The 15,716-nt window shown below is 35.9% G+C and overlaps 1 protein-coding gene across 1 annotated transcript in view; it reads right to left on the bottom strand.

The window, feature by feature from the left end:
- RABL3 (RAB, member of RAS oncogene family like 3) overlaps window positions 1–15,716 on the bottom strand; it is a 41,528-nt gene that overhangs the window by 3,265 nt on the left and 22,547 nt on the right. Inside the window, exons 3-6 of the mRNA XM_047791333.1 lie at window positions 13,434–13,563; window positions 8,618–8,732; window positions 6,007–6,157; window positions 1,576–1,647 (exon numbers count right to left, since the gene is read on the bottom strand). Coding sequence (XP_047647289.1) covers window positions 1,576–1,647; window positions 6,007–6,157; window positions 8,618–8,732; window positions 13,434–13,563 — 468 coding nt within the window. The remainder of the gene's footprint in view (window positions 1–1,575; window positions 1,648–6,006; window positions 6,158–8,617; window positions 8,733–13,433; window positions 13,564–15,716) is intronic.

The following is a 15,716-nucleotide window of genomic DNA, read 5'->3' as shown; positions in this document are numbered from 1 at the left end:
AGAGAAAATTGGGTGAAATTTAGCTGCCAAGTCCCTTGGTTTGAGGCAGTCACCTCAGTCTGGAGGTCTGGCCAATGCCCTAATCCACCTACCTTTTGTTGTGAATTAGACAATGAAGAGAGAAATCCTTTTTGCTTTTGCTTATAATTCCCTGCCCTCAACTTGCAATGTTCTTCTCTTATCAAATCTTGCTCTCTTCTTAAAACCAAGTTTCCTCTAATTTTCTTTCTTTTTTCAATAAAGCCTTGCTGACAACTTGGATCACACCAGTCTATAACCTATTATTTCTCCAGGATGTAACTTATCACATTTTATTTTTTAAACTTGAAAATTAAAACATTATAAATAATATATTGTGGGGTCTTTCCATATCAGACACAGATCTTACAAGATGCTGCCCTTTGGGGATAAAGATGGTGGCCGTGGATCTAACGCAAATGGAAATTCCTATAGTTTAAGTTTAAAAACAATGTGGAGAGAAAAATCTGGTTCCTTATATAGCACTTCCTACCATTTTTCATGTCATGATACATTTAGAAAATGCTGATATTTTGTGTCATGGCACACTGGGGTAAATGGAAGAGCCAGTCAAAGGGACTCTGGCTGCTCTAAGAACTGAGGGGATCACCATCTCAGCACACTTTTTTTCCCACACACCAGTCGGGAAGTTCTGCAATAAAACAAAAATTTCCCAGTGGTCTAATATTACAGGAGTTGGGGGGGTGGGGAGTGTGGGCCTTATCTTATGCTGACCTATTGGACAAAAAAGCCAAATACTAGATATCTGAATACCTAGAAGGAAAATGATTCATAAAGAAGAGCTATGAGGAAGGAAATACGTTTCTTGGGACATTATTTGTAAAAGGAACTATAATACAGAAATCAATCTTTTTCAACAGTAGTACAGAAAACATCCTATTTTACTATGCAATGTGTCAACACTGGGCAAACAATTTAAACTTGGTCAATATTGTGTAGTTGTATGGCCTTGTGAAGGAAAGACGAAAAGTGCTCTAATTTACCAGTATGCTGAGTCATTCTACATTTTCATTCCAGCTCAGGAGAATATGATGATGCTGGTAAAAGTCAATAACTGGAAAGCAAAGGTTTCTGACAGGGAGAATTATAAAATCAAGAAGATGATAGAACCTTAAAAGTAATAGTAACATTCATGTGGGGAATATTAATAGCTGGAAGAGCAAAAAGAACTCAGGGCTTTAAGTAGAATCTCCTCAATTTAGTGCCTTTTGTGGCGGCTGAGGGAATAGGGAATAAGTACAGAAAGAACTAGAAAATATGGAAACATAAATTGTTTTAAGGAGGGGAGTTGGGTATCTTTAAAAATCCTATTTGAATCCAGTAGCTTTCATCCTTTGCTTAGAGAACACTGGTGACAGAATAAACACGTCAGCAGGCCTTGAGCAATTATACCAACAGATAAGAGAGATCAAAACAAGTATTATTCAGGTTGTGACATTCAGGATGAAGGAATAAAAGGACAACGCACTCTACGAAGACTTTAAATTCTCATAATATACAAATTAAGTTTAAAAATAACTTAACTGAAGCCATTACCTTATCAAAAAACCTACTGAGCTTGACAGCATTGGAAGAACCTGCAGCTAAGTACCGTGGATTTGTGCAATCCTAGAGGATAAAACAGAAAATCCACAATTAAACATTAGGAAACATAAGTTCTTTGTTAGTCATTACTGCTCCTCTTGCACATTTTTATAGTAAAATACTGGGCATAATATTCTCATGAAATATTCAAGTAATTTCAAATTATGATGCACAGAGCAAAGAGGAAAGTGATAAAGACTTTGTTATTTTGGCGACTTTGGAGGACACTGAACCAATGTATTCATCATCAGATAATTCATAAAGGAAGACTGGATTGCTAATATCTTCCTACTAAGAAAACCAAGACACTAATTAGGTGACCTACCTACATTTACCTTGAAAAGCAGATATAAGAGCCGTTAAAAATAGATAATACTTCACTTTTTAGTACTAGTTACCAGTGCTCAACTAATGTAAGTACTATGCAGTTCTTAAGAACAGTAGGAAGCATGAAAATAGGAGTAAGAGGAGCAAAAAACAAACAGAACAGTTGCCAAAGATTTTTTCACTCACTGAATGCAAGGTACTACATCTCTTGGTAGGCCACTAAAAAGTAATAAACAATAGATATATTTTTTGATAATAATAAACAATAGATAAGCAATAGTTTATTTTAAAATAACATTAAGTATTTTTTAATGATAATTATATAATAATAAATAATAGATACATTACTACTAGGATTTCAGAAAACAAAAAAATGGGGCTCTGAAGAGACAAAAGAATCTGGAACACTATAATGAAGTGACTAGTATAGTGCAATGATTAGTAAAGACCTTAAAAAGTTTACTATCCTTTTCTTGGAATTCCAATGTTGAATTGCCTTTACCATGTCAAGAGACTGAGTACTTTGATTTTTATCTCAAACGCCACGTAAGGCCAAACCATGAGTGCATCATATAGGCTCCTTTCCAAGGATGGTATTTATCTTTTCAGTTATGGATCGTCTGTGTCCCCTAGGAAATCACTGAAATTATGGTTGTTGCATTTATTCTGATTGTAATCTCTTAGCCCCCATGATTCCTTTCCAATGCATTTTGTTAACAACCACCTATTTTATTCATATACAACATTTCGAGGCTCACGTTTTGAATTTTGGCCAGAACCTACATTTTCAAAAACCACATACAAAAAAGAGACTACAACTTTTCAAAGATTACAGAGTACAAGAAAAATCAGAGGTCTTTGAAGCCAGCAAGCTCTGAATCTGACTATCTATCCCAACATCACTAGATTGTGTGACACCAGTTAGGTTACTAAACCTTTAAAGTTAAACTTTTACTCATTTGTGAAATGAGGAGAGCAATACTTATCCTATGGGATTTTTGTGAAAATTAAATGAGATAATGCATGTCTGGTACACATGGCAGGTACCAAAATACTAGTTCCCTTCTTTCTTTATCCCAAGAAAATGCCATCAGATTGAATTTTCAGACCCAAAGCACCTAACATAATAAAAAATAATTCTATATTATCTTATATGGATTAAATAGACTGAAACATTATTGTGTAAATTGCTATATTTGAAATCATGTTTGAACACATTTATACAGTGGTTGGAGCATATAAAAGGCAAACCTTAGATGAGTGTTAGATGTGATATCTGTTACAAAACATATTGATTACAGTCATCAGAATGTCAAAAGACTTCCGAGATGATTCCAAATAGAGCTAAATTACCAAATAAAAATTAAACAGCAAACAAATAAAACCTCCCCCAAACTTAATTTTAGGTCTCTACAATTTCAGGTTGACAAGACTAAAGAAAACCTATGATTTTAGGATGAGAATTTTAGAGCCAAAAGAGCTATCTGCTATTTGACCATGGCTGAGGGCAAAGTCTGAAAATTAATAGTTCTAAATGTTTGTCTGAGAAAGAAATATTAACTAGGGAAGATGCTTCAAAATGATCACTTTGACATAAATGTAATAGAGAAAAATTTGTGCTAGACACAATAATCCCAATAGGATTTAAAAAAATATGTAATCTCCTTCCTGCTTATAATTCAAACAATTTGCCTTTTTTTTCAGGTACCAGACAACTTTGATTCTTTTTCTTTTTTTTTCTTTGGTCTTTTCTAGGGCCGCACCTGCAGCATATGGAGGTTCCTAGGCTAGGGGTCTAATCCAGCCGTAGTCGCCGGCCTACACCAGGGCCACAGCAACACTGGATCTGAGCCACGTCTTTGACCTACACCACTGTTCATGGCAACACTTGATGCCTAACCCACTGAGCAAGGCCAGGGATTGAACCCGAAACCTCATGGTTCCTAGTCAGATTCATTAACCACTGAACCGCGACGGGAACTCCTGATTCTTTTTCTTTTTCTCTTTTTCGGCTGTACCTGTGGCATGTGGAAGTTCCTAGGCCAGGGATCGAATCTGAACCACAGCTTTGACCTACACCACAGCTGTGGCAACAGTAAATTCTTAACCCATTGCACCTGGCCAGGGATTGAACCCTCGCCACTTCAGAGACAAAGCAAGATCCTGAACCGGCTGTGCCACAGCAGGAGCTCCCTAAGTCTATCTTTGATGTATATATAGTTATGTTCTTACTTTTTTATAATTTTAAGTAAATTCGTACAGTAAGCAATACTGTTACATCAGTATTTACTTGCTGAGTCTTTTTGACTGCCATCTCTTTGAAATCACTTATCTAATTTTCCTCCTCATTTTTTCCCTGCACCCTCAAGAACCTCTTGTTGTTTCTGCTGTGTTCTTGAAGGTGTACACTGATAAAAGGCTGTAAGTATGTTGTATGTGAACCCTGTGGAGACTGTGTGTGCCAAAGTACTACCATTTGAGAACATTTACATCTTGTTAACAATTAAAAGATGGCCCTGCTTTTGCAAGTAAAATAGGAAAACCACATATCTAAGTGATTGCCACAGAAATCCACAGGCACTAGAAACAGATACATTCTAAAATACATTAAAAGTAATTGCTGGAGCAAATTAAGCATATCCAGTGGTAAATTCCCCTTTGGAAATAATATCAAACAAAGTAATCTCAGTACTTCTTCAACAAGGATATTATATATTCTACATAACAGGAATCCCCTGAATATGATGGTCCAGAGCTGACTACCTGGGGGCATTTAGGCTGAATATTCCATAGTGGCAGCTAAGAAAAATAAGGCACATCCACTGCAGGTAGAATGGAAAAAACAATGGAGTGGCAGGCAGAAGCTACCTGTTATGGGGGTAGAGGTGGGTTGAATCAAGCAGCATTCACAAATGTTGATTCACAGAGAAGGGACATCAGAGTCACCTAGTCATGACTTAAAATTACAGAATCCTGGTCATTCTGTCAGACTTCATGAATAAAAAGCTCCAGTTGTGGGATATTTATTCAAAGATTTTCACAAGTACCGTTGGTAATGTGAACATGTAGTAAGGTTTGCGTAACTGATGATCTAGGTGATTTCTAACAATTCTTTCAGCTCCAAGATTCTAAATGTTAGTTGAAGGATAACTAAGTGGAAAATAGGCGGAACTGTAGAGCATAGGCTCTGGAATCAGAGTGCCTGGTTTGACCTGTGTAACCTTGGCCTGGTTACCTCTTTCTGCTTCTAGACTTTGTTTTTAAAATGGAGGTACTTATAGTACCTACTTTATAGGACTGATGTGATGATGATGTATGTGAGATAATGTACATAAAGAACTAGAATAGTGCTTAATAAGTGTTAGCCATTTATTAAACGACACCACCATGTCTGGAATACCACTGCACTGGTATTCCTGCAGAAATCCTACTTGTGAACAATGGCATATAAACCATGACTGGAACTGCTGGGCCAGGATCATTCTCCAGGCAAAACTAACTGGCTTATATGAGAACTTTCCTTAGCCTTTTTAACATCCAGTTCTAGTTGAGCTAAATATCTCAGGAAGGGACTCAGTCCACTGTATACACATAAGTTTATATAAACAAATGCTTACAAAGCATTCTTAGTTTACAGTTAGTAACTTTCTTGTTTATCTATTTGCTCTTTAAGGTAAATTCTGTAGCTTGAGAAGCTAGGAGGCTTTTTTCTAAAGCAAGAATAATCAATGTACAGTGTAAGTGACCCTTCTTTGTCACCATAATTATTTTGATTTTGGTGTGATTTTTAAAAATCTTTTTAAGAAAAAGTCCATGATCTACATTATTCATAGAACAAAGTTCGAACATTCCAACAGATGAGCACACGAGGAGGCTGAAGTGACTGTGCCCATCTCAGAGACTATGTTGGCTCCCATCTTCACTACTTTTGGGACCAGAACTCCAATGCCTGATTTCACATGTAAGGCTTCTTCTGCGAGACTATGTAACTTGTGAAGTCTTTGGTTTTGCCTTTACCTGATAACAATACAAACATGCATTAGTGAAAATACACACCAAATTAATCTCTTCTGCATTGAAATCCTCAGCCAGGAAAGCAGTCCTAGTTAAAACTTCATGGCGCTTGGTTTCATGAATCTGATCCAGTTTAGTCCCTATTACCAACAGTGGGGTTTGGTTATCAGCAAACTGTTCCCGGTCATAATCCCTGTGATAAATAATGAAGAAATGAACAGATTTTACCTTTCTGATGGTAATATTTAAATGCAACTAGCTTATACTATTTTATAGATATTTTACTGACTCTTGCTCATTCATCACCTATAAACCTACCTTTCTCTCAATTTCTTGCACCTACTTGTTCATTTTTCAATCAGTCCTCACCATCTATTGAGTTCCAACTATTAATTCAACCATTCAAAATTTGCCCATGGGTCTCTGTAGATTATTCAAATAAACTGGGTACCCACCAGGTATATTAAAGTAGGTTGATTTGACTTCTCCCAAAGCTCTGTCTTCTAAGGCTAACAGCTCAGGAATCTTTCTGGGTAGATGCAGAGTGGATTCAAACCTCAGTGGACAGAAAACCCAGGAATCTAGCATAGCACCCACATCTTTTGCCAGAGGGGAAAATGTCAAACTTCTGGGTACCTTGTGGGCATACATAAGCATTATACATATTTCTGTCTATGAGTAATAAAGAAAAATAGATCATTTCAGAAAAAAAAAAAGAAATAGGAATGTTGAAGGCCATAATAAATCAACCATAGGTGATGCTACAGCCTGGGGAAAGATGGATTCAACAAATGGAAAGGTAAAGAAACAGCTGAAATGCAAAATGAATAGAAAGGTAAGAATTAAGTACAAAATGCCTTTCTTTTTTTTTTTTTTTTTTGTCTTGACATGGGAGCTGTGGAAGACACAGGACAGGCAATAAGAATCATTTAGGGTTAGTGGCCTCGGTCACTGTCTTTCTACTGATGAAAGAAACATAGAACCTAATGTTGCTCAACTAATACAAATGCTATTCACATATAATAAAATAGACTTGGATTTCTGACATATTAAAAGCTCAATTTATAACAGCCAGCAAAATCTGGTTGCAAACACCTTATGATGGTAAATCAATGTTGCATAATCCAGTTAATACAAACCAGGGGAGAACAGCTTTTTTCCTTCTTTTAATATTACTTTTCTTTCTCTTTGAGTAATCGAAATCATGTGTGTGTGTATGTGTGCAAAATTACCAAATCTTCTTGCTCTTCTCAATAGTCTTATAGAGCCTCAATTACTGTTTAGTCTTGGAACACAACTGTTTTGAACTATGTAACCTTCCATTTCATAAAAATATTAGTATTCTAATTACTGCATCAAAGTCAATAATAATTTGATAAGGCCTTTGATTCTTCTTACCAACATCAATGTTGACATAGAAGACATAATCCAAAACTGAAATTTGCTTTATTAGAAAATAAAATTTTGAAAGTACCATCCTTTAGGACTTTTCTTTTTTTCCCTATATTCCAGCTCTGGTTTACACACAAATTTTTGTATGTATTTTATCAAACATCATTTCTGATACACATATTTCTGTTGCTTGAAGTCAGGCATAATCTCTTCCATATTAATGAATATATTTATTGCATACATGTAATATAACATGTGTTACACATATGTATATATAAAATCTATTCTCATTTTCTCTTTATAGCTTTCTTTTTTTCTCATTTTCTTTCATAAAATCTTACACGAAATTTGAAATCTGATCTCAAAAATGCTTTTTTTCTTTTTAAATCATTAGGTAAAAAAACAAATGGGGAATTTTATCATGAATGGATAAGGCTGATAACACATTAACATCCCAAAAAGACAGATAACTAGTTATTATGTGTACAGTACCATTTCGGTAAAAATGCAACACTTGGCATCTTTGAGACAACTATTTATTTATTCATTTATTTATTTATCTGCTTTTTTAGGGCCGCACCTGTGGCATACTGAAGTTCCCAGGCTAGGGGTTCAATCAGAGCTGCAGCTGCAGGCCTTCACCACAGCCACAGCAATGCAGGATCTGTACAACGTCTGCAACCTACACCACAGCTCGAGGCAATGCTGGATCCTTAACCCACTGAGTGAGGCCAGGGGTCAAACCCACATCCTCATGGATACCAGTCAGATTTGTTTCTGATGAGTCACAATGGGAACTCTGAGACGACTATATTTAACTACCATTTTAGAGAAGATTAGGATTCAGAGAAACAAATGATGCTGGAACAACTGGGCATTCATATACCAAAGTCAACCTCAACCAAGTCTTTGCGCATTATAACTAACTCAAAACAGATCACAGATCTAAAAGTAAACCCAAAACTACAAAACTTCTGGATGAAAACACAGGGGAAAACCTTCATGATCCGGGATTAGGACACAAGTTGTTATACATGATACCAAAAACACAACATAAAAGAAAAAAAATTGAGAAATTAGATGTCATTAAAAATGAAAAACTACTGCTTTGTTAATGGTACTGTTAAGAGAATGAAAAGGCAATCTACAGACTGGGAGAAAATATCTGCAAATCAAACAGCTCACAAAATGTTATTTTGGAGGGTATATTCTTGTGACTGCTACAGCATTTCAAACCAAATGTGAGGTAATCTGGGCTTACCCATTTGTTACCAAGACTCCAGTTGGCACCAGATCCCTGTTGAGAGCTTCCAATGACCAACGATATAAATTTTGGGATGACTTCTTATTTGTTAAGTCATGTACTAAAATAATACCTAAAAGAATAAGAGAAAATAATATCAATATTGTAACATTCCTCTTCATTTAACAACTGGCAAAGCATTAGGTTGCTTAAGGAATGCATTCTGGTATAACTAAAAAATTATACACAATGATTTTATTTCCTCTATAAATTACAGATAATTACTTATAAGTAATTAACTAAAATTGTTTCTTTGTCAGTTATTTAACTTAAAAAAATTCTACAAGGGTTGACAAAATGTCATTAAACTTTTAAAATGACTTTTCTTCTTTATTCAACACTTAATGAGTACCTGCTCTGCCTAGTCTTACCTGCAGAACTACTTCATCAATAAAAGATTTAAGAGTTCCCCATTGTGGGGCAGTGGAAACGAATCTGACTAGTAACCATGAGGTTGCAGTTTGATCCCTGGCCTCATTCAGTGGGTTAAGGATCCGGCATTGCTGTGAGCTGTGATATAGGTCGCAGATGCGGCTCAGATCCTGCATTGCTATGGCTGTGGCTGTGGCTGGCAGCTATAGCTCCAATTTGACCCCTAGCCTGGGAACCACCATATGCTGCCCGTGTGGCCCTAAAATGCAAAAAAATTAAAACTACTTCAAATGTGTAGGAAATTATATTCATTCAAAAAGGTTATTTTTTCTACACTATGCATCTGTCAGAGACATCATACATACACATATTACTTAACACTCATTAAAATATTTAATAATAAAATTTATTAAAACTGTATTCATTTAATTTGATACAATTCCTATTCTTTTGTTTTTTTTTTTTTTGTCTTTTTGCCTTTTCTAGGGCCACTCCCGAGGCATATGGAGAGTCCCAGACTAGGGGTTGAATCGGAGCTGTAGCCACCGGCCTACGCCAGAGCCACAGCAACGCAGGATCTGAGCCACGTCTGCAACCTACACCACAGCTCACGGCAATGCCGGATCCTTAACCCACTGAACAAGGCCAGGGATTGAACCTGCAACCTCATGGTTCCTAGTTGGATTTGTTAACCACTGCGCCACGATGGGAACTCCTACAATTCCTATTCTTTAGCTGACAAGATGTCTTCTTATAAATCTCTTGGACCTAATCAACTCAGAAGTTTCATCATTTAGTTCTTTAAATTAATGGTTAGCTATGTAAGCTTGTCCTACCTATAAGAGATTTAGTTAACAGAGCAAAAGAAATATGCCACTAGAAGGAAGTAGGAACAGACAGTAAGAAATATGAATAGTGGAAAATAGATGGACTTCTGAGAGACTGAGAAAAATGACAAAATGTAATAAGAAGCAGAAATACAATTAAACAAAATCAGTTAAGATCCTAGACAGAAAGGCATGTAGGTAAATATTACAATACAATATAGACAAAAGAAGGAAGGCTTTAATGCCTAGTCAAATTTACAGTATTATCTTGTGGTCAAAAGACTACAGGTTTTCAAATTCCCAACCCATTCCCCTATTACCCAGATTCTACTATGAAGAGAGGATGTGAAACTGATGATTCTTCCATCTTTAAGATGTAAGTGATGTCAATTTGAAAAAGAAAGGCACGAGAGAATTATTTGGCTCTTCTAGTTTTCACAGACATTGTGCAACCAAGGTGCTTGTCCAAGTTATAGTTGACTAGTTTCAGCTGACTCACATGTATCTTTAGGCTGGCATCTGGAACCAATAGAGATCTAACACTCATCCCCATATACAACTGCACTAGCTCTGCCTTCCTCAATGAATGGTCCTAATGGGCATGATCAAGGACAGATTTTTAAAAAGGATTAAAGGGCTGCCATTAAAGAATACAGCTCACGTTTATTCTGTATGTACGTGCTACATATTGTGTTTTACATGTGTCCTCTAATTTGATTTTCAGAACAGTGCTATGAGGTAAGAATTATCTTCATTTTATACTTGTGGAAACTGAGGCTTAGAGAGGTTGAGTAACTTACCCTAGGATACATGCCAAGCAGGGTAGCAAGAATTTGAAATCAGGTAATTTGACACTGAAAGACCATAGGAAAGCAGAATAAAGGAAATTCAGGGAAAAGAAGTGGCAGATATTTTCTCCTCTTCCTATTTCCCAGGTATAAATACCACAAACTATGGGTGAGACTTTTGGTTTAGGAGAATGAAAAAGTTATAAAGGCCTAGATGAACTATTAGATGGACAGAGAAAGGTTTATTTTTTGAGGATATCCATTTAAAGTTTTTGAGCTTTTAAGGGCATTGAGCACAATTTTCCCTTATTTTCCTTCTTTCATTTGGGCTAAGAGTTCTTTCTTTGTAGACTATGAGCTAGAGGGGACACAGGGAGGCCCAGAGGAAAGAAGTCAGGTGATAGCTAATCAGAGTATCTTCTAATCTTTAAAAATGGAGAGGTAGAGACACTGCATATGTTTCCTTTGGGGATTACCAGTCTCATTCATCACAGTGGGAAGAAGGTAGAGTATTGAAGGAAGAAAGATATTGCCTAGACCTGTGTATTTGAATGCCGTGATCCTTATGTTCTGTTTCTTAGAAAACTAAGGATGGTAGATGGAGTAGAGAACCTTGAATGCTTCTACCAAGAGAAATGTTCCAGAAGTAGGCTCAAACAACAAAGAAATCGATTTTTCTTTCTTTTTCAAACTGAATTATCAGTCATTTATAATACTGTGTTAGTTTCAGGTGTACAGCAAAGTGATCCGTATATATATGTTTTTCATATTCTTTTCCATTATAAGTTATTACAAGATACTGAATATAGTTTCCTGTGCTATACAGGGGGACCTTGCAGTTTATCTATTTTATATATATATATATATATATATATATATATATATATATATATATATAGTAGTTTGTATCTGCTAATCTCAAACTTTTAATTTATCCCTCCTCCCATTCCCCCTTTGGTAACCATAAGCTTGTTTTCCATGTCTATGAGTTTCTATTAAGAGTGTTCTTAATAAAGACTTAAAAAATAAGTCTATGAGTGTCTATTAAGAGTGTTCTTAATAAAGACTTAAAAAATATAGGAATATATCTCAGTCTTACTTGTAAACTAATATAGGGTATATGAAATTATCTCAATGATATTTAAGGAAGAAGAACAAATCACTAATGGATAGTAGGTAAAGAAAAGATAACCAAATAAATAATTAGATGGATTTCTTTAGCACTTTATAAGTTTACAACTCAGAATCCCATAAAGTTTCTAGGATTTGAATGGTCTTTGTTATTTATTTATAATTTTTATTCTAACTCTTTCTCAAAATATCTAAATAGTGAAAGTGTTATATATCCAAACTTCTCTTTGCCAGACTAGATTAATATCAACTTTGATAAGTCATTTGACTGCTATAATAAAAGTTTATCACTTGATTCTAGATCTAAACCAGGCTTCATTTCTTTCTCTCCTGCTCTTTAAGTAGTCACCTAATACTATACCAGTCTTATCTTACTGTTTTTCTCATTTGTATACATCTTATTAATATATGGTATTATCATGTACTTTTCATATATCATTATGAGGTCATATATTAATGCCATCATCTTAAACTGTGTTTTGTTTCATTTACAAATATTTTGTTTCTTTAATTTGATTGTGATACTCTTAAGATAGAATTCTGTGCTAACTGGGACATAGGTCTCAACTAACACAACTCATCCTGTATACTACAGAATATATGAAATGGCAAGAACCTTCTCTACTTTTTGTAGTATCTATAACATCTTATGATATGGGATAAGATATTTAAAAAGGAATATACATGATGAAGATTAGAATGCTCACCTAATACTGAATGAGATTTAAGCATAGTAAAAATGAAGCCAAATAGCTAAGCATCTATAAGAAAAGACATGGTGAGATGCCATATCTTTTGTACATCAATCAAAGAGAAGTTGTATTTCAAAGTAAAAAAAAAAAAAAGGAAAAAATGAATACAAAAAAGAGATAAAAAAGCTAGTTAAATCACAGGTGTCTGTAGTTTAGTTCCTTGACAAAGAGTAGGCACTCTATGAACTGCAATTATGTTCTATTACACAACTCCATCTGGAAGTTTGCTCCAGATATTTGTGAATCTACAGCTGGGTGAAGTTTCTGCACCCCTGAAAACATCCTTAAACAGCTATTATAATTACACAGGACTCTCTCTAAGGAGCAGATGAGAGAAATCTCAATATCTCTGTGAGATCTGGCTTAGCCTATGGGACTCCTAATAGTATGTACTCAGTTAACTGAAGAAGCAGCACTCTGGGCTAGCAGTTAAATCAAAGATGCAGCTGAGGCCTATGCCAGAACCATAGCAACACTGTATCTGAGCCACATTTGCAACCTACACTGCAGCTTAACAGCCACATCAGAGCCTTAACCCATTGAGCGAGGCCAGGGATGGAACCCACATCCTCATAGGGACAATGTCAGGTCCTTACTCCACTGAGCCACAACAGGAACTTGGAAAGTTTCAAGCTTTATGTTGAGCACCTAAAGTACAATTTTATTTCTCAATATTTAATTTATGACAATAATATAAAAAGAAACACTTAGAGAAAGTAAGTATCTAATGTTCTAAAATACATAGAATTTAAAAACACAAACTGGAATGTGATACACAGATTTAAATTAAGAGTTGTGAATATATTAATCTCTCTTAAATTGAGTCCAGCATTCATAGCATTCCATGTCAGATGATCTATATTCCAAGACCATTAATGAGTGGTAAAAATAAAAAATGCTTTACCATTTACAGAGTTGTAGAATACTGCTCTTGTGCTTTTCACACTGCTGGCACTGCCCACCGAGCCTCCAACATCCCATAATTCTATATAGTAGGTCTTCTCTTCTGGGGTTCCTTCTTTGTAGTCATGAACCTAACAAATCAATCCATCAAAATAATTATTACAGCCACTAAGAAAACCCAGTAAGCACCTTTATTCCAGTTTAAAGCACTGGACATTCCCTATCAGCAGCTTACCCTCTGATTTTCTAGTTACTACCTACTATCTTTGTAGCTTTCTCTCTCTAATATTCCAACTCTAGTAAAAATATTTGACCCCAAAGGTCCCTGTACTTCATTGATTCTAATACCTTTTAAAGTCCTTCATTCCACTTCTAAATCCCCATTTCTTTCCTAACTAAGCATAAATTCTACTATGCATCATTACAGTTACTCCTTTACCCCTCTCACACTGTATTCATTTGACAAGATTCCAACCCTGGTTATATTCACCTTTTCCTAGATTCCAGGTCTACAACCCAGCTAGCTGAACATAATGTTCAGAAAAATATACATTGCAGCTAACTGGATTCATTTTAAATTGAAGTCTACCTTTGGAGCCGTCCTTCAATCAGTTCCTTTGTCTATCTCCTTTTTTTCTCTCCTAGATAACTATTTCACACTTACTCTTCTTTTTCATATTTCCAATATCTTTTCCCCATCTTCAGGCACAGCTAATAACCTTGCTTCTGGAGACAGAAGCAATGAGAAGAGAATGTCTATAACCTGCTCTTCCCTCATCTATCCAACTCCTTGCATCTGTACCCATATAATCTGCTTTTCTTCCAGCTATTATAGATAAACTGTGTCCCTAAGGCCAAATCACCTTCCTGCGCATGGAATCCCATCTCTTACCAAAGAGGTAGCTCTATTAACTCTCCCTTTTATCATAAAATTTTCCCTCTCTGTTGGATAATTCTCATCAACAAAGATGTCATTATTTTTCCATCTTAAAATAATCTTCTCTTGACCTCATGTCTTCCTCCAGCTACCCCACCACTTTTCTATTCCTTTTTACAGCAAGAGCCCATCAAAGAGTTGTCTTTTCTCAACTCTTTTCCTTATATTCTTTTCCTTACATTCTCTCTTGAACTCATTCTTGCCATAACTTTCGCTCCAATCACCCTATTGAAATATTCCCTATAAGGTCACTATTGGTCTCCCATTGCTAAATCCAATGATCAATGAACAATTTTCTTCTTACTCTACCATCTGATAAAACAATCACTCTTCTTTCAAACTTTCTTCATTTAACTCACAGGGTATCATGCCTGCCTGCTATTCTTCCTTCCTCACTGGTTAATCCTTTTCAGTCTCCATTTAGGTTGTCCTCATCTCTCTAACCTCTAGTTGTTAGAGTGTTTCAAGGTTTAGTTCTTGAATCTCTACCAACATTTTTGACAGTTTCCTCTAAATTTTTTTTTTTTTTTTGTCTCCTTAGGGCCACACCTGTGGCATATGGAGGTTCCCAGGCTAGGGGTTGAATGAGAGCTGTAGCCGCTGGCCTACACCACAGCAACACCAGATCTGATTAGCATCTGCAAACTATACCACAGCTCACGGCAACACCATATCCTTAATCCACTGAGTGATGCCAGGGATCAAACCTGCGTCCTCATGGATACTAGTCAAATTCATTTCCGCTGAGCCACAATGGGAATTCCTTCATCTAATCTTATGATTTAAAATGTCATAATGATGTTGATGAATTCCAAATGTATATTCATCCTGGACCAGTCCCTTGACCTTCAGACTACCTTACCAGTCCCTTGACCTTCAGACTACCTTATCACCAGAATACAATTTGGATGTCTAATAAGCACCTCAAATTTAACGTATCTAAAAATAATAACCCATTCTTTCTCACAAACCCATTATTCTCCCAGTTTTCTCTGACTCAGTAAAAGGCAATTTGAGCTTTCCAGCTTCTTGATAGCCAAAAACTTAAGAGTGATCTTAAGAGTTAAGGAACTCCTCCCAGATTGCATATCTGATTTGTGAGCCAATCCTGTTGCCTTGCCTTAAAACTATATCCAAAACCCACTCATTTCTTACCATTTTTACTACTACCACCCTCAAGGCCTCTATCCATCTCTTTGCCTGAATTAATGTAATGATTTCCTAAGTGATTTTCCCACTAGAGCCTCACCCTACTCACTTTCCCTCCACCCCCCCCATTTGTTTTCCATACAGTCCTAGAGTGATCTTTTTAAAATATAAGTTACATCATACTCTCCTTCAATTCAA

Source organism: Phacochoerus africanus, chromosome 1, assembly GCF_016906955.1.
Source record: "Phacochoerus africanus isolate WHEZ1 chromosome 1, ROS_Pafr_v1, whole genome shotgun sequence".
Taxonomy (NCBI): Eukaryota; Metazoa; Chordata; class Mammalia; order Artiodactyla; family Suidae; genus Phacochoerus; species Phacochoerus africanus.
This window is presented reverse-complemented; position numbering and strand designations above follow the sequence as displayed.